Source organism: Microtus pennsylvanicus, chromosome 13 (assembly GCF_037038515.1).
Source record: "Microtus pennsylvanicus isolate mMicPen1 chromosome 13, mMicPen1.hap1, whole genome shotgun sequence".
NCBI lineage: Eukaryota > Metazoa > Chordata > Mammalia > Rodentia > Cricetidae > Microtus > Microtus pennsylvanicus.
In genome coordinates this window covers 36031934-36057584 of record NC_134591.1, presented here as the reverse complement: position 1 = coordinate 36057584, position 25651 = coordinate 36031934, and the positions used below count along the sequence as shown (strand labels likewise).

General features: G+C 41.4%; 1 protein-coding gene across 2 annotated transcripts in view; it reads right to left on the bottom strand.

Moving 5' to 3' along the window:
* The window catches only part of Alg6 (ALG6 alpha-1,3-glucosyltransferase), a 41007-nt gene that overhangs the window by 12297 nt on the left and 3059 nt on the right, over positions 1 to 25651 (bottom strand). For both annotated transcript variants that reach the window (XM_075945497.1, XM_075945498.1), the window contains exons 2-10: positions 22478 to 22716; positions 11875 to 11959; positions 9256 to 9345; positions 7894 to 7982; positions 6113 to 6195; positions 4970 to 5034; positions 3142 to 3327; positions 2466 to 2601; positions 564 to 649 (exon numbers count right to left, since the gene is read on the bottom strand). In XM_075945497.1, coding sequence (XP_075801612.1) covers positions 564 to 649; positions 2466 to 2601; positions 3142 to 3327; positions 4970 to 5034; positions 6113 to 6195; positions 7894 to 7982; positions 9256 to 9345; positions 11875 to 11959; positions 22478 to 22559 — 902 coding nt within the window. In that variant the 5' untranslated portion in view covers positions 22560 to 22716. The remainder of the gene's footprint in view (positions 1 to 563; positions 650 to 2465; positions 2602 to 3141; positions 3328 to 4969; positions 5035 to 6112; positions 6196 to 7893; positions 7983 to 9255; positions 9346 to 11874; positions 11960 to 22477; positions 22717 to 25651) is intronic.

The window sequence follows — 25651 nt, the reverse complement described above, 5'->3', positions numbered from 1 at the left end:
ATAATATTAAATCACATTTAGTCTATGTTCTATTTAAAGGAAAAATAGGAAAAATATTCACATAAACTGGGAAGGAGAAGAGGGAGAAAGATAAAGACTGGGAGGAGGAGAAAGCTAGCCAATGGTAGTGCTCGCCTTGAATCCCAGCTGGGGAGGCAGAAGCAGGAGGATCACTGAGTTGAAGTCATCCTGGTCTTCAGAGCAAGTTCCAAGGACAGACAAGACTACACAGAAAAACCCAATTTCAAGAAAACAAACAGAAAAGAAATGGGGGTGGGAGAGTTAGGATGACAGAATTTATTGTATTAAGTGGGAAGTCACTAACGACCAGCTCAGATAAATAGCATACTATTGTAATTAGGTTGGTTTTTTTGAGACAGGGTTTCTCTGCATAGCCCTGGCTGTCCTGGAACTCATTTTGTAGACCAAGTTGGCCTCGAGCTCACAGAGATCCACCTGCCTCTGCCTCCTGAGTCCTGGGATTTAAGATATGTGCCACCATTCCCCTGTTTAGTGTAATATTTTTGAAGGGTAGTTTATAATGCCCTATATATGTTAGTTACCTGATTGTTAGTTGGATGTGACGAGGCAAAATGTCCTTAATCTTCAGAAAAATGTTAATGCTGCACCAAATATTGGCTACTTTATCCTTAAAAAAAGATTTGTTAGTCTTACATTTTGGTAGAGTTGAAAGAAATATTAAATCCCATGAAGTACAGCCTATAACTTCCAGGTAATAAACTTTCAAGACATGAAACTTTCATTCACATTTATAACAAAGAATTAAACTCTTCAAGCAATAAAAACAGACACCCATAGCCTCCAGCATTTTTCCTTTTTTGAGATGCAGATTACGTAAAGCACTAGCCAACTATAATCCACAGTCCAGTAAACTACTTGATATTTTTCAAAAAGCAGTATACTAAGCAAAAATCTCCCCAAACTTGTAAAATAAATATTAATTACATTTGTACCATTTTATTACAATTGTAACTTTATGTCACATCATCTAATAGATCCTAGCAATGACAAGACTAATTGCTAATAAATCAAGAAGCTTTAAAACGTTAGCAATTGCACTAGGCTCACTCCAAGATGAAATTTGCAATTTCAGCTCCCCAGCTAGTGCGGTCCATCCTCTACACAGCTGCAAACCTCACAGCTGTGCAAGCATGTCATCCAGGGAGGGATGGCCTCTAACAAGAGAAGAGCAGCGGCTCCAAGCCTGTGGGTCCAGATCCTTTGGGGGTCAAACAACCCTTTCACAGGGGTTGCCTAAGATCATCCTGCATATCAGATATTTACATTACAATTCATAACAGTAGCAAAATTACTTTATAAGTAGCAAGAAAAATAATTTTATGGCTAGGGTCACCACAACATGAGGAACTGTATCTGAGGGTCACTAGGAAGCATTAGGAAGGCTGAGAAGCACTGACCTAGAGCTTCTGTGACACCCTGAAGATGTCTGACACTATTCCACACTTCTGAAATGGAAGACAAAACAACTGGCAGCTTTTATAGAACATCAAGCTTTTCTTTACTTTGCTGTTATGACCCTGCCACATGCCAGGTCTATGAATTTCTGACCTCAGTTTCCTAATCTGTACAACAGGGACAACAGCATCTTAGAGCTGTGGGGACCATAAGGCATGCAGAAGGGTCGAGCCCCAAATAAGAGATGCTAGCAAGAAAGGGGATATCATCAATCTGTACCGCGACAATGTCACACACACCTCTGCCTTCACGACATTGTTTAATCTCTTTCAAAATGATTAGCCAATCCTCCTGTAAATCCACTGAAAAACATTTTAAAGGAATTATCTATTCAAAACTTAGAAATGCTTTCTAATTCTTTTCAAAAGAAATGTTATTCAGGAGCAAATTATCTATAAATATGTTGTCTCTGAGTTTATTAAAAGACCTTTTGTTCCAGAAATAAATGGTTTGTTTAATTTAATTACTAAATCTAAATGATCAAATTACTCATGCAATAAAAGTTTAACAAGAGTGATTAAACTAGCATTAAATGAGAGATTCTCATTAAAGATTACTATGGATGAAGGTTATATATTTCAAAAGGAATTAGGAGATCTTTCTGAGGCAATCGGGATTATCCGCTTAACCAATAATTGTGGCAAACTACAAAGAGAATGTAAACCACAGTGGTGGGCTTGCTAACCTGGTAGCTGCAGCAGCCAATGCTCTTTTACTATGGACCAATCTGACTTAAAAAAAAAATTACAACTGAATTATGAATCTAATTATGGCAAAAATATTACCTATTCATATAAGGCACTATAAAATGTGAACTGAGCCAGGGGCGCTATATTGGATTAAATAACTGGCAGGGCTGACTGGAGGAGGAAACGGAAGTTACAGCCCCTGGTGTCTCCTCCATGAGCTCCCCAAGGGTAAAATGTAGGTGCCGTAATACAAGAGGGTAGGTCCATGCTTAAACATACCTCAAACAATCCACGATCAATAGGGAAGAGTCTTCTTAGAACCTGTAGGGCGTGTTCCCTTTCTGTAAAGAAGGGCAACCAACACAGAAGGAAGGAAGCCACGACAGTACAGGCTATCTTAATCAACAACTCAAACCTAGAACAGAGATCAGAGATGAGCAGTAAGACAGAGAAAGGCCAACAACTCTTGAACAGTGATGTGAATATCATTTAGTACAATAACTGCAAATACAACAGTACTGTCAATCAATACTACCAATAAGATGGGAATCCACTCACAAATGTAAAAAAGACTCATTTCTCCAGCCAAAGACCCACTGCGATCATAATTAGCATTTAGCTTGGATGCCATCGCTACAAGCATGAAGGAATGCAGTCATAAAGAAAAATGTCAAGCAGGACGTATTTTTAATAAGCGGATGGCGCTAAAGTGGGCAGCTAAGGTGCAGCACTCGGCAGCAGTGCCCGGAGAGCTGGCCCACACTGCCTCTAACATGTATGCAGATCACAACAGTCCTGGAATTAGGAAGACTGCAAGGATACGTTATAAGGCGACAACTTCCTTCCCATTCACTAATGTATAGCCAACACATTTCTAAGAATCCATCCTCCTCCAGATAAGTATGCAAATAAATTCTCAGAAAATGTTGAATTCTGTGTTTTAAAAGTCACTTACCCCTTTCCTCTGAGGCCCTTTTTATAACACTTGCCAAGTAAAAAGCAAAAAAAAGGCAGGGAATGGTAGAGCTCCATCTGTTTATAATTTAGAGCTAAGCAAAACGCCAATGACCCTAGCAGGTCCCAGTCACAAGATACTCCAAGAACACCCCATAAAGCAAAGCCAAGACTCACAGAATTATACATGTCCCGGTGTCAAGGAAAATTAGCTCAGTAATTAAGGCGCAGAGCTTGCATTTGATAAAACATTTTCTTGTGTGATTTAAAAATAACATGTAAACTTAAAGCTTAGTTCTAAATATAACTGAAAATATCAAAGTGCTAAAAAAGCATACAAAGCAACCTCAAACATACTGTCTGCTGCTAAACAGCAAGTGGAAAGGGCTAAAGGAGTTATAAATACTGACAACATAGCTTTATTCCTTTTAACTACTTCACAATATTCTTATAATAATATGCCAAATCTACAGACAAACTCCTCTGGCAGCAGTTCAGTAATGACAACAAAATTACTGCTGTCACCGTATGCTTCTGTCAATCAGATAAAGAATCAAGAGAAAAAGAGTAGAGAGAGAAAGAAAATTTTAATTAGAAATTCAAAATGTGCCCAACAAAACAAATGGAATTTAATAGAGGTGCTAATGGCAAAGACAGAGTAATCGTCTATAAAGCGCAATAGAGAAGAGCAAACATGCAGAAGAGGGAAATGAAAAACCTGACAGCTGGCTAATAAGCTCAGAAAGGAGAAAAGCAAGAAAGTTATCAAAGAAATTAAGGAGTATGAGCCTTTAAAAAAAAATGAATGGATCCAGTGTCCAAAACAAGTGGGAAGAACATCGATCTGCGCCTAAGTGAACCACTGCACATTTTAGAGCCAACAGGTAAATAAAAAACAATGATTAGGGCCAGTGAGAGGACTCAGCAGGTAAGGGGTCTGCCGCCAGGCCTGATGGCCTGAGTTCAATCCCTAGAAACCATGTGGTGGAAGAAAAGACTCAAATCCTGTAAACTGCCCCCTGATCTCCACATGTACATACCTATACATATTACACAAAATAAATAAATGAAAAAAGCAATTATACTAGTAGCAATAAATACCTATACAATTATCAGCATCTCCAACAGATTATTATAAGTGTTTTACAAATACTAATTCATTTAATTCTCGAAGAAAACCACCAAGGAAGGGTTACTGTTCTTTAAAAATAAGGGAATGGAGTTAGAGGAATGATTCATGAATTAGGAGCACTGACTGCTTCCAGAGGACCTGAGTTCAATTCCCAGCACCCATATGGCAGCTCATAACTGTCTGTAAGTCCAGTTCTAGGGGATCAGACACAGACATGCACAAAGGCAAAACACCAATGCCCATAAAATAAGAATAAATTATAAAAAAAGGGGAAAAAATGTTGGATGTGGTAACACACATCTTTAATACCAGAACTAGAGAGGCAAAGGCAGGTGGCTCTCTATGAGTTTAGACAAGTCTGGTCTACAGCAAATTCCAGGATAGCCAGGGCTACACAGAGATACTCTGTCCCAAAAGAAAAAAAGGAAAAAAAAAAAGAACACAGATATAAAATTAGAAATAAGGAAAGAATACATAATCATTTAAAAAAATATAACCCCGCAAAAATTACATAACTCAAAAACTTGAATACTTTAATTCCCTACACCTGACTTTTATCAACGCTTTATATCAAGTGAAAAGAATTCATATAAGTAAGTATACTAGCATGTATGAAAATAGAAGATGGCAATGCTACATGCAGTAAGCCTAGATCATAATAAATAACTGGTTTCATTTCTAATTGAATAAAGGATACTGAAAATGTCCATAGTCGATAAGAATAAGACCTGGATACAGCAATATGCACAATGCACTAGCGATCTGTGAAGACAAGCATGGTGGGTAAAGAGGTCATTACTACAGTAGAGACGTGCACTATGCGTCTAGCATGGAAGGAACGTCCATCTTCCCGAAGCACTGTCCTTCCTTAATCAAAACTTCCCATTTTCACGAGACACCTATTAAGACACTAAAGCTTTCATGAGGGCAACAGAAAACACTTTAATAAGAAGTAAAAATTACTGAAAAGAATTTTTTATCTGTTTTTTTTTTTTTTTTTTTTTTTTTTTTGTATTACACTATGTAGCTCTGGCTGTCCTAGAACTCACTATGTAGGCCCGGCTGTCCTCAAAGTCACAGAGAAACACCCGCCTCTGCCTCCCAGAGTTCTGCAATTAAAGGCCACCCTCCTGACCACACCCAGAAAGGCAATTTTAATAAAATGACTGGCCACCTAATCATTCAGTGTAAAATTCTCAAGTAAGGATACTTGACAATGTCTGTGAACAGACACAAACTTTCCAAAATGCCCACTAGTTATCACGGCCAGCTCAAAATTGTGACTTACAAGCTTAGCAATAAACCCAGCATGAGATGGGTCAACAGCACAGTATTCTAGAGTTCAGTGCATTCTGTTATTACTATAGAGCACTGAAGGTGAAACTGTTGTTTCTAAATGAAAATTCATCAGTAGGAGATAAAATATTCACTATCCTAGCTACTCCCAAAGAACAGGGTTTCCTTAAAGTCGATCTTTAGTAGGCTAGTAATAACTTAAACGTTTCAGAGGTGAAATGTCAGGCAGCTTTAAAACTTACCTTTCTCTCTTTTTTTTTAAATTTATTTATTTATTAAAGATTTCTGTCTCCTCCCCTCCACCGCCTCCCATTTCCCTTCCCCTCCCCCAATCAAGTCCCCCTCCCAAAGAGCAATCAGGGTTCCCTGTCCTGTGGGAAGTCCAAGGACCACCCACCTCCATCCAGGTCTAGTAAGGTGAGCATCCAAACTGCCTAGGCTCCCACAAAGCCAGTACGTGCAGTAGGATCAAAAACCCATTGCCATTGTTCTTGAGTTCTCAGTAGTCCTCAAAAAAACAAACAAACAAACAAAAAAAACTTACCTTTCTCTTCGGTGAGCTTTCTTTTAAGGAGTTACAGTACAGAAGCACCGCTGGGATGTAAATGAGCAGATCAGCAACTAAAACTAAAAACAAGCAAACACACGAGTCCATGAGGCGCTCCACCTTCCTCCTGCAGCTATTAACACTACTTACAGGCAAATCCCTAACAATTAGGCCTTTTCATTCCCTCCACTTTTCATACATTTAATCAACAAGACAATGAATGACACAGTCCCGCTCTCGCTGCTCTGGCTTGAGTGTCAAAGCACGGGAAGACAGTCTATTCTCTCACACCTGTACACTCAAAAATGCTCTCTTCTGCACAAGTGCTACCATATACAAAAATACACAGACTTTTACTAGTCAGTGCATGGAAAGAGTTAGAGAGCCAAGCACGGTGTCTCGTGAACATTAAGTTATCAATCAGCAGGACGCAGCGTGAGGATGAAGCCTGGGGCTACACAATGACTTCCAAACCAGTCATGAGATAACAAGACATGGCAAGACTCAAAATAAAACAAAAACAAACAAACAAACCAAAAAACAGAAACAAAAAAGAGCTTGAGAGACCTGGGTAAGGAAGATACTAGAAACACACACACACCGTTTGTCTGTGAGTGTGTGTCTGTGTGAACATAAGAAGGGATGGTGGGGGCAACAGAACAGGGACAAAACAGAAAAAACAGCAACGTATAATTCCTTGTCCAGTCATTTTAGAGCAAAGAAAAGAATTCTCGAATAGGACATCATTGCTATTCAAAAAGTCTGTGTTATCGTGCTACGAGGAAAAAAAATTAATGCCTGGCACTCTCTAGAATGGGCTTTAAACAGCTGTGACTCTTCGGAATGCAGATATCAGTCTGGGTGCTGAGAACTACAAGATGAACAGTCAGGAAACACTGGAAAGCACCGGGAGGAGGAGAGAGACGTGGAAGAGGGCAGACAAACACAAGTTATCTCCTGGGTGATATTCTGTAACAGGAGAACAGTGAAGACAATAGACTCTGAGTCCTCAGGCTGACTAACAAAAGGTACAAGTTAAAATTAAAATCTCAGTTATATAATGCTTTTAAAGAAACCAAAGCTTATTACTTCAACCTAGATCAGCGTACAGCGATGCTCGATAAACACTGACAACAGGCCAGGGAGGTTGCTCAGTGGCAGCGCTGGACTAGCAGGAGCCCAGCACCACTCACACAGAGAGGAGGGTGTTTGGGTGGGCTGTTTAATGTACAAACAACACAATGCTTGAAGCCCCCCTGTCAGGACTGTCTTAGGAAAGCTGAGGGAACCTGGGATTAGGTACTAAAGCAGAAGCATAGACAAGTATAGCTTCAGTTCCTAACTATCTGAGGTTTTCCGCCTGGTATGTGAGCCTCGGCAGTTTCCTCACCTTGACATATGGGTAAGAACATTCATTTCACCTGGGTGCTCACAGGATCAGGTGAGATAACAAAGGTGTAATACACAGAATGACTCCTTTACTCTTGGTTTAGAGCTTACATATACCTTTAGGCTTGCAGCATATACACATATGCATATAAAATTGTAATTATACAATTTTAAAGTCATTAGAACAATAGCTGGGCATGGTGGCATATGCATTTAATCTCAGTGCTCAGGAGGCAGAGACAGGCAGACCTCTGTGAGTTCTGAGACAGCCAGAGCTACACAGTGAGACACTGTCTCAAAAACAAACAAAAAAAAATGGCATTTTTATCAATTTACCCAAATTGTTTTTAAAAATCAAATTTTTAACCCAATACCAAGCACTCTTTTACCTGTGGCACGCATGAAGAGCTTATGTTCCTGACTCTCATATCCGCGTGATGTGTGCAGAGCAACCCAGTCAGGATTTATAAACCTCGCCCTGCAAATCAAAGCATATATAATATCATGCACTTGGTTTTAGTAATAAAGACATCTGAGAACACAGAACTCTAAGAGTTGGCTGTCAGCCCTGAAGCTTCTTCACTCCTTGTATCTGATCATGTAAAATGCACTGAGGATATAAACAGTATCTCATCTGCCTTGCTCATCTTCCAGTAAAACCATGTGATATGAAGATGCCTGACCCTTGCCACTCTGGTGTAAAAAACAATCTGATGTTACATTACATTTCATTATTAAAAACCTACTTTGGCTGGGCAGTGGTGGCACACACCTTTAATCCCTGCGTTTGGAAGGAAGAGGTAGATGGATCCTGTGAGTTCGAGGCCAGCCTGGTCTACAGAATGACGAGGACAGGCTCCAATGCTACAGAGAAACCCTGTGTGCGTGGAGGGGGGGGGACTAAAAAACAAAAAGCAAAACAAAACAAAAAGCATACTTTGTTTATAACCTCTTCTGTTACCATAAGAATTGGCTATAGTAAACACAGTAATCATAAATTTTATACATACTTTAGCCATTATTATTGATAAGTCTAGCCTTCAATCATATTATAATATCCTGGACACTACAGAGAATAACTAACCAACATGAAGTTTAGGAACTTACTTTCCACTCATAAAAGTTTACTTTAGAAACAGTTAAAAGTTGAAATAATAAATCATGAAAAATGAGCTCAGGAGATACTGTCAAGATATTTCTCAAATATTTGTTGACACACTTGAAGTCTAAGAGAAACGGTGCTACAGAAGTGAACAGGGTCCCCAAGAACAGAAGTCCTCCTCTATAAACCACCTCATTTTAAGGAGGCATGCCATTCCTATAGTTAAGAAGGTTATTTGGCAACACTCAGGAGGCAGAGGCAGGCAGATCTCTGAATTTGAGGCCAACCTGGAACATAGAAGAGAGCAAGTTCTAGGGCAGCCAAGGTTGCACAAAGAAATGGGGGGAGAAGGGCAGCACTTGGACCTCCAGTTTTCATTTACTTGGCTACTCCAGAAAAATGAACGTTTTCTTGTATTAGACACTGCTCAGAAGTCCATGTGCAGCTGGTAACAGCTCTACTCCAAAACAAATGTAGGTTTTGCATTCTTTCTCGCCTGTATACCACAAACATTACAGAAATGTTCAAATTCTGATAGTGGTTCTTAAACTTGTGATGATCGAAGCCACAAGCAATCACTCTCAAATAAACCAGACCACACTGTGTCTAAGGGCACAAATATCCAGTTCTATAGAAAACAGGAACTCACACATATGCACACAGGAGACTGTGATAGGCTGTGAGCGGTGGGTAGTCCAGTCCCCAGTACTGTAAATTGTTATCGCTGCTGTTAAAATACCTGGAAAAATAAAAGGCACCATTCCATTATCAATATGCAAGACATAATTTAGTATCTCATGCCACTTAATTAAAATTAAGCTTAATGGTTTAACTAAGACATTAATAATCACCCTATGACATCAAATACAAACAGGGATTTTCCAGTTGCCTGGGACTTATCGTTACTCTATTCTTTGCAGATGTAGTAAATTAACTACACTCATATAACAGAATATATGCAACAAAGACAATCTGTATCTGATACTGTAACAAATTAGAAAACAGCACTTCTAATGTATAATTTAAAAAATGAAAAGCCAATGTCAAAGAACACATGAGATAGGGCTTATAGAAAGAGGAAGACTACATGGAGTAAGCAGGCTTAATGAAGGCTTTGAAAATAACTCAGCTAGCATATATATACTACAGGCCTACAGTAGAAAAGAATCTATGAACCAATGGGGAAAACCTGTCTAGAGTCCATAAAAGCATCCAGCTCCTCCAGTTACAGATGTGAAGGAATTATAAAAAACCACTGTGCCTCTAAAATGAAAATTAAGTTTATGCAAATATATTTCTTAGTTATGTCCTTTCGAGCTAACCAACGTCTTCTCCTCTTCTCCATCTCAGGAGCAATTTATGGTAACACAGATGAAACTACATAACCCACAAATAAACGCTCATACATTGTTGCAAACGAGTCACAAGCTCTCACTTCTCTAACTTAAAGATTAAAGTTAGCACTCGAGACTCTCATCACGGGGGAGGATCCAGCCCACCTAGATTGAGGAGCTGTTGGCAGTTGATGGCTGCTAGGGAAAGGAGGGTCAGACGTCTGGTAGGGTGCCCACGCTCAGTGGATGGCCCTACCCCAAGGAACTCGCTGGCAGCGGTAACTGGATTCAGTGGGTTACAAAAGGAAGACATTAAGTTAGAGCGAGATTAAGACAGAACAGCCTCTGGGAGAAGCTGGAGTAGGGAGTATGAAATTCTCAAAAAATACATTACAAGTGTATTTAAAGGGATCTCCATCAAGGACCCTATTATTCATACCCTAATTTGCTTTTCTTTAAATGTAGGCATGTATAGAGCTACAGTAAGCTATTAGTAAAATGCTAAAAACATACTAGAAAGCTAAATGTAGGTGGGGGTACTGTGGTACAGTTCAGCTGGTGGCAGCTGGATGCTCCAGCAGAAACATCCACAGGAACATCCTGAGTCCTGTGTGTGGCTTGCACTAGAAGCCAAAAAGCAGTGTCTTCTCCGCATGAGCTGCAGGTGCTCTGCACAGCTTGAATCTGCCAGGAACAATGGTGCACAAGGGTTCAGTTCTTTAGGAAGGGCTGCCTGATGACAGGCGCCAACTGTGTTACTTCCAAACTCGTACTACCAGAGGCACAGTGCACAATGCTTCGCAGCATCCGCCTAACGAGCTGTTCAAGCACCGAGTTAAATATGTAAAGCTGTCAAGTTACGGCGGCAAAGCCTAAGTGCTTAGCAGTAGCTCTAATTGGCCACCAACCACCAAACTACTGGGAGGGACACAGCGATGGGAAGTCACCAAGACATTCAAGACTACACTTTGACCAAAACAAGTTGATTGGGTTTCTAGCTTATAAAGAAAAGGCGACTTTACTTCAGCCTTGAAATTCACTAGAGATAAGCGAAAGAGGAGTTGCAGAGACAGTGAGCTGTGAAAATGCAGACTGACTATCAGGAAAGAAGGTAATGGTAAGGACTCTGCGCCCCACTCTTAGGGTAATTCCTAACAGAGGGAGCCAGCTCATGGACGCATTGCCTATAAACACAGCTACTCAGGAAGAGGCAATTGAATTACATTCAAGGCCAGCCTGGACTACACAGTGGGACTATCTAAAGGGGGGCAAAGAAGTAAAGAAAAAGAAACTTGGAAGAAGATGGCTGTGTAGCTGTGTAGCTTGGCCTACAGTCCTTGCCTAGTATGCAGGGTATGATGGTTCAAACAGGAATGACTCCCATGGTATCCCAGCACTCGGGATGCAGAGACAGGTGACTTCAAGGCCAGCCTGGTCTACACAGGGAGTTACAGGACCGCCAGAACTGCTACAGAGAAACCCTATCTTGAAAAATAAAGAAACAAAACAAAATAAAAAGTATGACTCCCATAGGCTCATATATTTCATCAGGAAGTGGAAGAAAGATGTGTGATCCCTGAAACCTTTGTAAACATGGCAGGAGAAAACCAACTCTACCTGTCCCCTGACAACCGTGGGCACACTGTGGCATGAGCGCAACCCCCATGTCATCACACATGATGAGAATAAACAAAACTTAAAGATTTCTAAAAATTAGAAGTTCTAGATCAACAGCATGTCCTAGCTAACCAAGCATGCATATGGAGGATTTTCAGGACTGTGAAACTTCAAAGATGACATGCAATATGAAATACAACATGTACGAAGCTCAATGTGGAAAAAATGAAAAAAAAAATAGTGTTCTTCTTTTAAATGCCTTCATATAATCTGTATTAACTATGATCAACAGTAAAACAAACCAAAATTATCCATACCACTCTTTTACTGGCAAATTAAAGGTAATTTCTTGCCAGTGTCTCTGAGCTTCATAATCACCAAACATTGGGGGTTTCCCAGCACCTAGAATGGAAAGCAAAAAGAGGGTCAAAATGGACTTTTGGCTTACAAAGTTGTTTTTTATTTTATTTCCTTATAAAAAAAACGCCCTATATCACAAGGGCAGTGCAAGCTAGGGAAAGAACACAAGAGCTACCAAAGTCAGAGATAAGGCCTGAGCCCAGTACTGCTGTCACCAAGTGACCACGTGATGGGAAGGTCCTCACTCTCCCTCAGTCAAGAGCCACAGTCTCCTCAGAGAACTGCGGGAGCAAATGCCAGAGAGGGGTAAACAGCCAGTGCAGAGCCTGGCAGAGCAGACACGCGGTAAGCACACGGTAAGCAGGGCCACCACAGCACCACTCAGCTGTTACCCGCACAGGCGTCTACGGCTGCGGTTGCTTTTTGTTTCTTCCGTTTTTATTTGCTAGCTTTGATGGTGCACAACACTCTTAATCCCAGCACTGAAAAGGCAGAGGCAGGATGACCTCTATGAATGCAAGGCCAGTCAGGGATACATAATAAAACTGTTTCAAATAAATAAATAAACAAAACCCCCCAAAAAACAAGAACATTTGTGTGTGTGTGTGAAGTGGGGGGGGGGGTATAAAATATATAGAAGTCAGAGAACAACTCTCAAGGGAGGCTTTCCTGCCACCTCTTGAGTTGTCCAGCATGCATGAAAGCACCTCTACCCAACATGCCAGCCACCATGTTTACTTTTACTTCATGAGAAAAACTTGTCTGAATATAAAATGTCACATATACGTCATGTTTGGGCACTTGGTCCACAGCTGGCAGAGCTGTTCTGGAAGGCTGTGGAACCTTTCAGAGGCAGAGACTTGAGGAAGTAGGTCACTGGGGCAGGGCCTTGAGGCTTGCGAGCCAGAGCCCCCTCCAGTCCTCTCCTCTTCCCAGTGGGGATTTGGTGTGAGCTGCGATCCCACACCTGCCTCAAACTGGAGGGCAGGATAAACTCTTCTCCCACGGGGTTTCTCCTCAGGCATTTGGTCACCGCAATAGGAAAAATAACAACACAAATACTCTAGGAAAGTACCATAAATTAACAACAAACATCTGTACTTAGAAACTGAAAATAAAAAACACAGGTCAAACACAGAATTAAAAACAGGCTCTGTACTGACAAAGGTCAGCCTACACTATCGAATGATTTGTACAGAATGCTCAAAGGCTGCTGAGATGTCTAGGCAGCTAGAGGAATTTGGCGCCAAACCTGAGGCCAATCCCTGGAACCCACATGCAACTAGAAAACCAACTACGGAGTTGTCCTGACTTCCACACGCCAAGCACTGTACACATGCAACTCACACAATAAGAAAGCAAATAAATGTTTAAAGATAAAACAGCTTGTAATTTGCTTTTTGTAAATAAGGGATAAACCTTTAATAACTAACATGTATGTCATAGTGCTAAATACAACAATCCTATTAACTAAGTGTTATCATTTATCCTATTCAAAGACTGGGAAAAGAGGAAATAATAACACAAGTAGTCAAAAGTAGGGAACATACAAACATAGCAGGTTGACTCTAAAATCCATTCTTGTTTTGTTTTGAATCTTTTTTTAAAGAAGTAAACTACTTAAATGGTTTATTTTTATTTTATGTGCATTGGTGTTCTGCCTGAGTCTGCGTCTGAGTGAGGGTGTTGGAGTTGTAGTTATGAACTGTCATGTGGGTACCGGGAATTGAACCCAGGTCCTCAGAAGAGCAGCCAGTGTTCTGAACCACTGAGTTTTCTCTTCAGCCCCTAAAACTCATTCTTAACTCCGATCCTATCATGCCCACATAGATGACAGATCTCTATAGCAACTATCAAACACCCTATGTAACTAGCAGTTGACTACTGAACTGTAAGGAAGCCCAACAAGGTACAATAGAGTCACAGACTTTTTAAGTCAGCAACAAGGTAGAAATCAAAATCTCCATGTATACTTCTAACCCAGCCGGAAGATGTGTCACTGCGAATAGTGACAGACCCCTGCTCACTGAACTCTAACCCAGATTTTCTCCAGGTTTGCACTTGCTGGCTGCACTCGACCTGTATTCTCTGAATGATACAATCCCTAAGGAGACGATTTGCAATTACAGGAAAAGCAGACTAACAGCTCTCCGGCATGCCACTGAGTAACTGGCACAAGAAACAACCCACAGCACAAACAGATTTGCTGTGGAGCAATCTTTGTACAGTGTAACTATGTCTTACTCTCACTGGTTAATAAAGAGCCGACTGGCCTATAGCTGGGCAGGATAAGAAAAGGTGGGAGAAGCAGACTAAGAGAATTCTGGAAAGAATAATGGCAGAGTCAGGGAAGTCTGTTGAGCTGTAGATAAAGCAGGAGATGAACACGTGCACTGAGTAAAGGTAACCAAGTCAAGTAAAAGAATGCAGATTAAAAGATATGGGTTAATTTAAACTATAAGAGCTAGTTAGAAATAAGCCTAAGCTATGGGCCAAGCATTTATAATTAATAAGTCTCAGTGTGGTTATTTGGGAAGCGGCTGGTGGGACAGAAAAGTCGACCTACACACACTTGTACATGCACAATTCCCATCTCTCAGATGAGCCATGCTTACTCATCTTTGTATCCTCAGCATGTGCTCATCCCGTGTCTCTCAACAGCACCTGACAGATGCCCAGCACTGATACAGCAGAGACGGTGAATTGGTTGGTGCGACACAGCAAGGTGTCTAATTCAAAACCTGTGAGCCCTTCATTTCCCAGTTAGTGAGCACTCAGCACCCATTTGTGATGGCAGGCTAACTATGCTAAGGCTGTCTGAATAAAGCCCAGGTATTGGCTCTGCCCCCAACACCTTTCCTTCCGGAACTTTGAAACTTCTGTTCAGTTCACCCTGCTCGCTCTCTATTCTCTACATATCTTCTATCAACTCGTATATGCTGCCTTCAAAACACACCTCAGGAACCAGGGAGAGAGCTCCGCAGGTGAAGTGTTTGCCACTGAATCCTGCCGGCCTGAGTTTGACCCCCGGAACCCACACCAAAAGCTGGATGTGGCAGCACACGTCTGTAATCCCAGTGTCTCTGAAGCAAGACCAGAGGCAGAGACAGAATGATCCAAAGCCCATGGGTCGGCCAGTCTGCAACAGTAAGAGAAGTCAGCAGGGAGAAGAGGCTACCCAGAGCTGCCTCACAGCTACCCACAATCACACACTAGAGTGTAGCTTAGTGAGAGTGTGACTAGGTGTGCAAGGTTCCATCTCTCTCACCAAAGCATTAACAAAACGGTGAGCTGTGTGTAGGGTAAGAATCACTTCAAAAGCTAGGAGTGGATGGGGCAGAGATGGTAGCACATGCCTTAATCCCAACACTTGGGAGGCAGAGGCAGACAGGTCTGTGAGTTTGAGACTCACCTGGTCTACTTCAGGCCAACCAGGGCTACAAAGTGAGACCCTGCCCACCCACCCCCAAAAAAATTAGGCACAGGGGTCCATGTTTTTAATCCCAGTACTCAGTAGAGGTCAAGAGTTCAAGGCCATTCTTGGCTGCACAGGCTTGGCCAGCCTAGGCTACACAAGCCTTGTCTCAAAAAAACAAACAAACAAACAAACAAAATCATTTCAAATCCCAAACCGCCATGAGTCTCCCCTTATACATTAAAATATAAATGGTGAATTACTGACTTCCCATGATATGTGTACTTTCCAGATCATGTTTGTCATACAGCTACACGACATCCTGATTGATTACCAAGTACAAACTTTAGTTACTACAACAGGGAAAAAAAGGTTTCCCATAAATCAAAGTAAGCAACATGTTAAACACGTAGTAACTGTAAAATGTACTCAATTAAACTCAATAGGAAAAGAAAGATGATTTCTTCTAATTGTAAGATACGGCACGAGAGGAACCTTTGCAGTCCTGTGGTAGGTCGGGCCAAAGCCACGGCTAGTGACAAAGTTCACCACCAGAGAGCTGGAGTGTGCAACCTTTTGTCTGTTTGTTTTTTAAGGGGACGTTTTTTCTTTTTTTTTATGATTTATTTAATTACTTATGTACACAGTGTTCTGTCTGCCTGTATCCCTGCAGTCCAGAAGAGGGCACCAGATCTTATTACAAATGGATGTGAGCCACCATGCGGTTGCTGGGAATTGAACTCAGGACCTCTGGAAGAGCAGCCAGTGCTTTTAACCACTGAGCCATCTCTCCAGGCCCTGGGTATGGAGTTTTATTAAAAGGGAGGAAAGAGAGAATGAGAGGACAGAGAGACAGATAAAGAGGAAAAAGAGAGAGAGAGAGAAGGAGGGGGGGAGGAGGAGAGGAGGAAGGGAAGGAGAGGAGGAGGAAGGAGGGGGAGGGGAGGCCGGAAAGAAAGAGATCAGAAGTGGATGAAACTTGTCTCTTAGAGGGACCTTTGTTTACAGTGGAATTGTGTGCCATAAACCAAGGGGGTCAGGGCCAAGGTGTTCCTGGGTACTAACACTAATAAATTCTTGAAAAAAAAAAAAAGATTCCTCCAAGAGTTTTTATGTTTTTCACATATGGTATGGACATGTGTGTGTGAATCTAGTCCAATGAATTCAAACCACTAGATATATGGCTTCTTTGGGAAGTGAGATGACTTAATTTTTTCTTTTTTTCAATGCCCTTAGGATAATAAAGTCAGAAAAGAGTCCAGGTAATGCCCTATACCTGGAAAAAGACATCAAACTCTCTAGATTTCCTAAAACTCCTCTAGAAATCGTGTGGTTGATGTACAAGAATTGATTATGCTCTCTAGCAAACAGAAGAACGGATAATGACTCTCTTCAGGGTTGGGGAACATGTTTTTATCCAGAGTCTGACCTACTTCAATAAATTCAGCTGACGCCGGCTATGAAATTAGTACTTAAGTTTCTAAAACTGCTAAAGTGCCCTCAAAGCAAGCCAGAAGGACAGCCCAACTGCGCCTGTGGGAGCTGCACTCAGAAGAGCAAAAGGATTCCTTCTAAGTGATTAATTCTAGACTTACTCATGTGAGATTCAGAACCACGTGAAGAAAACACACAATGTGCGGTTACAGAACCTCAACGTTGCCAGGCTCCCAGGAAAATGGGATTAAGTAGCACTAAAAATATTCATTTTATTAATTGCTAAATTATTCAAAACTGTGTTTAAATATAAAGAATAAGCAGCTGTCAACAACACATACTTTACCGTCAGCTTTAAACAGTCCAAGAGAAACTGAGCTGACGACATTTTTCCATGAATTTCTTTCTTGTTTTTAGGTAAGGGCGTGTATGTAACCTTTCACAAACAGTAATGGAAACGTCAAATGAAATCAACCAATTAAATCACATGCTGTCATGCTTTTTAATAACTGATATTTTGCAATAAATGATTTTTAATGACGTTTTCCTTAGATATATATGATTTATGGTGGGGGTTTGGGGGAACTAACAAAGAATCGCCTCCCTCAAGTGTTATAATACTCTGGGTGGAATGTAAGGGGTACTGTAAATCTCTGAAAAATGACAGACTGGCCGGGCAGTGTGAGACAGGATCTCTCTGAGTTCAAGGCCAGCCTGGTCTACAGAGCAAGTTCCAGAACAGCCGGGGCTACAAAAAGAAACCCTATCACAAAAAAAGTAAGAAAGGAAGGAAGGAAGGAAGGAAGGAAGGAAGGAAGGAAGGAAGGAAGGAAGGAAGGAAGGAAAGAGGGAGGGAGGGAGGGAAAAAGAAAAAAATGACCAATTGGTGCTAAAATAAGAACCTGTCTATCCCCACAGGTTGTTTAATCAACATACAACATTCAGCATCTTAGTACTGTGAAAAGCAACACTAAAAATATAAAGAGAATAACGTTTAGGAAAAATTAAATTACAATATTGTATTTAAGTAATTTGCCTAAATGATAAACACATTTCAAAGAAAAAATAATTCAGTAAAATGAACACACACTAACCTGACCTGTACTTGAGTGTGACAGGGATTTGGACGTGCTACCCAAAGTGACACACCGCAGAGATCAAGCGGAGGCTGTGGGAAACACAGCAGGCACAGACAGGTCTCTCTGACCTTTCCCCAGGCAGGTCACAAGACCACCAGGCAAGAAGTGCTCCGGAGTATCCTTAGCTCCAAAACCTGGGAGGCCAGGCCATAAGAAGCAAGAAACTATCCGTTCATATCCCTTCTGACTTTGTTTCTGGTTATTGCTTGAGATGGCTTCTCCGGTAGCTCCAGCTGATTTTTAAACTGCTAATGAAGGATGACCTTGAATTCCTGGTCCTCCTGCTTCCACCTCCCCAGTGCTGTACCAACACACCTAGTCGATGTGGCAAAGGGACTGAACCTGTCTATTCTTTATAAGACCTAGTGCAAAACATTCCGGTTTCAGAGTTTCTGTCCTCATGAAGGGCTCCCATGTCACATAAAGCTTACACTGAACAGATCTACATGGTTATCTGCTAACTTGTCTTTTGTTACACATGCTCTAACAGAAAGCTTAGAAGGGTTGAAGGAAAAGCTTTTTTTTCTCTCCAAACAAATGTTTCATAGTTACACTCATAAAAGAAAATTAACAAAAAGAAAAAAACATCTTTTTTTTTTTTTTTAGTTTTTCAAGACAGGATTTCTCTGTAGCTTTGGAGCCTGTCCTGGCACTAGCTCTTGTAGACCAGGCTGGCCTCGAACTCACAGAGATCCGCCTGCCTCTGGATTAAAGGCATGCGCCACCACCGCCCGGCAATATATCTATTTTTAAAAATTTAAAAAAAAAATCAAGTATTTATTTATTGTATTGTGCTTTGAGCATAGGTATGCATGTGCACCACGTGCATGTAGATGTCTCTAGAGGGCATCACATCTCCTGGAACTAGAGTTACTGGCAGTTGTGAGCTGCACAGTATGGGAACTAAACCCAGGTTCTCTGCAAGAGCAACACGTGCTCTTAACTGCTGAGACATCTCTCCATCTCCCACGAATCAGCCCTCTTAACTTCCTGTGTTACAGTTCTTCACATGTGGGGCTGGAGATGGATGGTGACGCCGTGCATGCCTAGCATGGGAGACCCTGGGTTACATCCACAGCATTGAGGGGGTAAAAAGTCTTATGGATCCCCAGCACCCACATAAAATATTAGCACATGCCCTTCTCCACACTAAGTTACAGAGGCTGCCATTTTGTTGCTATAGCTAGACAATGGGGGGGGGTACATGACTCTTCTACATCCCTCCTTTGTTCTGTTTGTTTGCCTAGTCATTGACCTAAGCCATAGAACCAGCTCCATGAAACAATACTTATAATAAACACGGTGAGCACACTGTGGCCACTGCACATAGACAATCCTATTTGCCTCTCCTCACCCTAATCCAAATTCTAGGATGCTTCTAGAACGAGCGCTTAAAAACGTATGATCTTTGGACCATCAGCCTGATTCATTTGTCTGAATAGACACACACACACACACACACACACACACACACACACACATACACGCCCTGTATTCTTCCATCCTTCAGAAAAGTCTAAGCTTTGTTTCATGTTTTCTTGTACCAGAATGTTCTTCTCACCCATTTTGTCCCTAGTAAAATCTTTTAGGATATTCTTAAATGTTACATACCAAAGACCTTCTCACCTGAATTAGAAAATATCTAGTGTTCTAAATCTAATCACTTTATACTGCACTAAATTTTAATGTGATAAGTATTTGCACATATACCCTACCCACCAAACTGTTACCTTCTCTAGGGAAGATACCATTTACCATTCTTTAGTATTAATGTCTTAATAATTACCAAGACCTCTTTTTGGCTACACAGCAAACAATAATATTTTGGAGGGTTTGTTCGTATATTAAGACAAGCTCCCATAAAAACCAGGCTGACCATGAACTCACTATGTGGCTAAAGCTGACCCTGAATTCCTGCTCCTACCTCCTGAGTGCTGGATTACAGCTGTGTGGCCATACTTGGGCATATTTTGGAGTTAAATAATCAAATATGATGATCAATAGAGGTGAGTCATGACCGTAAATGTGCTGATTATATTCCTATATAGAGAAAGTATAGTTTACATGTATGGGTGTTTTACCTACATGTACATCTGTGCACCACATGACATGGTGGTGCCCACTGCCTGCATATGTATCTGTGCACCACATGTACATGGTATCCATGGATGCCAGAAGAGGATGCTGGAACCTCTTGGGTGTGGGACCACGGTCTGTATTCTGTCAATTATATTTTGAATAAATGCTGATTGGCCACTAGCCAGGCGGGAAGTAGAGGCGGGAAAACCAAACAGAAAGTAGAGGCGGGTCAATGAGAACAGGAGAATTCTGAGAAGGAGGAAGCCCATTCCTCGGCAGTTCTGACCAGCCACAGAAGAAGCAAGATGTGACTGCCTCACTGAAAAAGGTACTGAGCCATATGGCTAACATAGACAAGAATAATGGGCTAATATACATTATAAGAGTTAATACAAAGCCTGAGCTAATGGGCCAATCAGTTTATAGTTAATGTAAACCTCTGTGTGATTTCTTTGAGGTTTAACAATTGCAGGGACCAGATGGGACAGAAAACCTCAGTCAACACCTCTGGAAATATTTACAACCAATTACTAGCACCATATGGGTGCTAGGAACCAAACCCAGACCTAATGACCCATTTCATCAGCCCACATTTTTCTTATTTCAATTATGTTTAGATTTATTAGTAAATACTCATTGCAGGCTAAGAACAAACAGTCCAGTATCATAATCCTTACTCTCCAGGCCTGTACCACTTTGTGTCTGTACATTAGATAATACCTCAACTTCAGTGGCTATGATAAATACTAAAGAAAACAGTGCCAAACATCAGTAAATGCTCAAATATACTCTCATTGCTACTAGTGTTATTCTCTTTTGTCTCTTTACCTCTGACCTTTTTTCTACAATCTTTTTTATTACCAGAAAATTTTTCTGCAACCAGATTTGCCTAGATAAATGTGTGGCCAAAACTGCAGCCATTTCCCAAAATGGTAATGCTGAGCTACATCCTGATTTTTTTCTTCATAGACACAATTTTTTCACTTTTTCTCCTATTTTTATTCCTTTTGATTCCATTTTTAATCTCAATTTTTAGTCACTCTAATACTACATACTGATAACTATATTCTTCTCTGTGTCTGTGAAAGTCACTATTCTCTAGAACACTGTATCCAACCTGTTTGTCTAGCAAATTCTGATTAATCCTGCAAACCCTCAAGTCAGACATCTTCTCTGAAATCCGCTCTACTGCACTTTCATGGGTCACTTCTCTGCTCGGCGTGTACCTCAGACACAACACATCTTACAGTGACTGCTTGTCTATTTGGAACTGTGCTCTATGACATCAATATTCACTTTATATTTATCGCACCTACCATGCATAATACGACAAAGCATTAAATACAAACCTGCAGAATTAAATCTGGTATCACCCCAGTCTCTCTAGTGATATTTTGTTTATGGTTTAACAAATAAAGCTTGCCTGAAGATCAGACTGCGGAGCTAAGCCACTAGAGGCCGGGGAGGGGTGGCACACAGCTTTCACCCCAGTACTCAAGAGACAGAGTCAGACACATCTCTGTGAGGTCAAGGTTACCCAGGGCTACACGAAACTGATGTAGTCTGTAAGAGAAACAGAGCTAACACTAAGGTGATCCCAGCACTTGGGATCCCATGCCTTAAATCCCAGCACTAGGGATGTAGAGATAGGAGTAATATGTCTGGATGGAGAGAGGAATATAAGGCGGAAAGAGACAGGAGAAGTGAGGCAGTCTGAGGCAGTAGTCTGAAGCAGTCTGGAGATGCAGTCTGAGCATGCATGCAGACTGAGGATTTTGTACAGACAGGATCACCCTTAGGTCTGAAGAGTCAGTAGAAGTGAAAGGTCTCTCTAGTGACTGATCGCTCTGCTTCTCTGACCTTTCAGCTCTCACCCAATAGCTGCCTCTGGGTTTTTATTATTAAAAACAATTAGAATTTGTACTACAAGTCTGCAGGGTCATGCTCCATCCCCCATTTGAATCTTACTCTTCTCCACTGCCCTTTTCTTTCTCAATCTAGTAATGTGTCTGCTCTGCCACAAACAATATCAGCAAACAGAACCATTTGACTCTGAGACCGTCTTCAAGGACTAGCTCAAGACATAATCACACCTCAATTTGTCATATTCCAAGCGAGATTCCAATGTATGTTTACCTCTTACGCTTCCTCATTATAATTAGATGCATGGATTTTCTTTTGTCTTTACTTTTTTTTTTTTTTTTTTTTTCTCAAGACAGGGTTTCTCTGTGTAACTGCCCTGGCTGTCCTGGAACCTGGCACTCACTTTGTAGACCAGGCTGAACTCAAACTCACAGAGATCCACCTGCTTCTGACTCCTGAGCACTGGGATTAAAGGCGTGCGTCACTACCACAGGGGCATGCATTTTCTTAATCATAACAATAAAGCCTCAAATCCTGTTTCAGCCAAAAACTACAAACAGTTATCAAAGCAAGCAGAAGCAACCCACGCAGGAATATTTACCAATCTTTCAAACAGAAAAAGTGCACTACCTGAGTAAGGGTTAAGAGAAACCGTCCACCGCACTGTGAGTCCTACTAAGACCACGAGTGTCATCCAGGACCAGTTCTCCATAGTTCTTCAAATTCAGGGAGGACAACAAAAGCCAGGCCAGAACACTTCCTAGGAAGTCAGCCACTTGTGTCCTTGTTCAAAGCAATGTCACCGTCTCTGCAGTTAGGAGCTTGACAGGATTCTAAAGGATGCTCAGCTTCAACACAGGAGAAGTAGCCTAGGGAGAAAACAGAACCAAAATTTAATTTAGCACCCGAGCAATGAAGCCGCTCAGAAACCTGGGAGCTTGGGTTGGGAGAGCTACAGGTTTTTTATGCCCGGATTGAGAAATATACTGCAAAAGGCAATTTCCTGTAAAATGTGATGCAATCATGTCTAAAGATAAGATAGACAAAGACTTATTTTTACAAGCGAGTACTTCTGAAAGGTGTAGATAGTGGCACGGTCTATGTACGGCAAGTACACCTAGAGGCACACACCTGCAATTCCAGCATCAGGGAGGCTAAGATATGGGTTCAAGGCCAGCCTGACCCCCATCCTGAGACCACAAAGGTGGGAAAGGGTAAATTATCTCTGGTACAGAGGAGAACGTTTGTGTTTGCATTTAGTTTAGAAAAGCCTCCCACTGGCATAACTTCTATAGTCTTGTTTCTCTTCCTTCTCTCACCCCGTCTGTGTGCTAGCCATACATATCAACCTCCCATGTGAGGGAGCTAAAACTTTTAAAGACAAATGGTAAGAATGACCCGAAGCTTAGAAGAGAAACTACAAAAGCAAAAAAAGTTTAAAAAAGAAATTAACCGCCTAGAAGATCCTTTTCACCCCTTTCTACAGTCTTCAGGCTGAATAGTGTGTTTTGTCTTATTGTCTCTGAGGTGCTGGGGATGGAACCCAGGGCCTCTCACACTAGTAAGTATCACATCAGAGCCATGTCCCAGGCCAGGCTGGGTGGCTAAAAGCAGGAAGCAAATGGACACTGACCTCTTTGAAAATTATGGGCCATGTTAAACATACTCAGAAAACTACAAATAATAAGTTAACTGAGACAATTGGAACAGTCTACCTTTTAAGTTTAAATTATTTTCTTTCTTAAAAATATCAGGAGACTAGAGAGATGGCTGAGCAGTGAAGTGTGCTTGATCTTGGAGCACAAGAGTATGCTCTTCTTGGAGAGGATCCGAGTTCATCCCCAGCACCCACAGCAGGCAGCTCACAGGCACCTAACTCCAGTCCAGAGGATCTGATGCCCTCGTCTGGCACTGCACGCAGGGCATATGCTCACATAGCCATTGCCACACACATAAATAGAAATGAAATACTAAAAAATATTGAAAAACAGTGTGATTTACTATTTTTAAACTATCAAAAGCAATGCCAGAACTAACGGAGTCTGGAGAGAATGACTCAAAGCACCGGGAGAGGCTACATAACTCCAGTAACTCCACGCTTACGGCTTGAATGACAGAAACCCCCTTCCTCTCCACTGTGTTGCTCCTCTACTCCTTTGCTCAAGCTGCCATCTCAGAGACAAGACAGAATCAAAGATAACTCGCTTTCCAATGCTGAGTCTGGACTTGGCACAGGCTGGACACCACTACACTCACGTGCTTTTCAGTCTCTTCTATCAACATGCTGGGCTCCAGGCGGACTTGCACTGTTCTATTTCTGCTACGACATTTCAAACTTTTAATTAAGTGCTAATTCCTGGGGACCTTAAATACATATATATTTAACTAATTACGTGTAGTTTAAGTAATACTCCAAGTCGGAAATTTAAGTCATTGGTTGTAGGTGGAGTTTTCTGTCCCGCCAGACATTTCCCAAATAACTGACATGGAGACTCAATATTAATTCTACATGCTCAGTTCATAGCTCAGGCTTATTACTAGCTAACTCTTCAGTTAAAAATTAACCCATATTTCTTATCTGCCCTCTGCCATGTGTGGTACCTTCTCTCAGTATGACATGTTCATCTTCCTTCTCTTGACCCTCAGACTCCTCCCTTATTCTTCCCAACATCCTCTTTGCTCCAAAATCCTGCCTAGCCATTGGCCAATCAGCTTTTAACAACCCAATCACAGTGCCATACAGTGTAAAGAAATATTCCACAACTGATGGTCATAGTTGGCTTCAGTTGACATAAACCTAAAATTACCCAGGAAGAGGGAACCTCAACTGAAGAATTACTCAGATCAGACTGGCCTGTGGCCACATCAGTGAGACTTTTTTTCTACTTGCTAATTAATATAGAAGGGCTCTCTTAGGGTTTCTATTGCTGTGAAGCGACACCATGACCATGGCAACTCCTGTAAAGGAAAACATTTCATTGTGGTGGCTCTTTTACAGTTCACAGGTTTGCTCTATGATCATCACGGTGGGACATATGGTGTGCAGGCAGACAAAGCGTTGGAAAAGTAACTGAGAGTCCTACAGCTTGCAGGCAACAGGAAGTGGTCTGCGTATCACCCTAAGCAAAGCTTGAGGGTGTATGAGACCTCAAAGCCCACCTCCATAGTGACACACTTCCTCCAACAGGGGCACATCTACTCTAAGTCACACCTCCTAATGTGACTCCCTTTGGGGGCCATTTTCTCTCAAATCACCATAAGGGCCCAGGCCACAGTCTGCTGGGCCATTTCTAGGCAGGTGGTCTTGGACTGTATAAGAAAGCTAGTTGAGCAAGCCAAGAAGCAGGACAGTAAGCAGCAGAATAGTGTCTGGCCCAAGCTCCTTCCTTGGATCCTATAAGATGAAATAAACCCTTTTTCCTAAGGTTGGCTATGGTTATGGTGGTTACCACAGCAGCACAAAGCAAATTAGGAGACTGATTAACAACCAGGTTAAATGAATTTTCCTCTGCTCCAGATTAATTTTAAGTACTTCCTCAGGAAACTTAATAAAAACAAGCCTACTACTAATAATCCTGAATCGTCAGCATCATGAACTTAACAATGGAAGGCTTAACAGGTATCGGCTTGCCAAGAGCCCAATGGTGGAGAACACAGCTAGGTAAAAGGTGGAACACATAAATCCAAAAACTTTCTCTAGCAACTATTGAGTACATCTAATTCTAGAACTAACATGAATTTATAAATTCAAGTACATTTAAAGCATTGCAGTTAATATGGGGGGGGGGAGGATCAAGTGTGTGC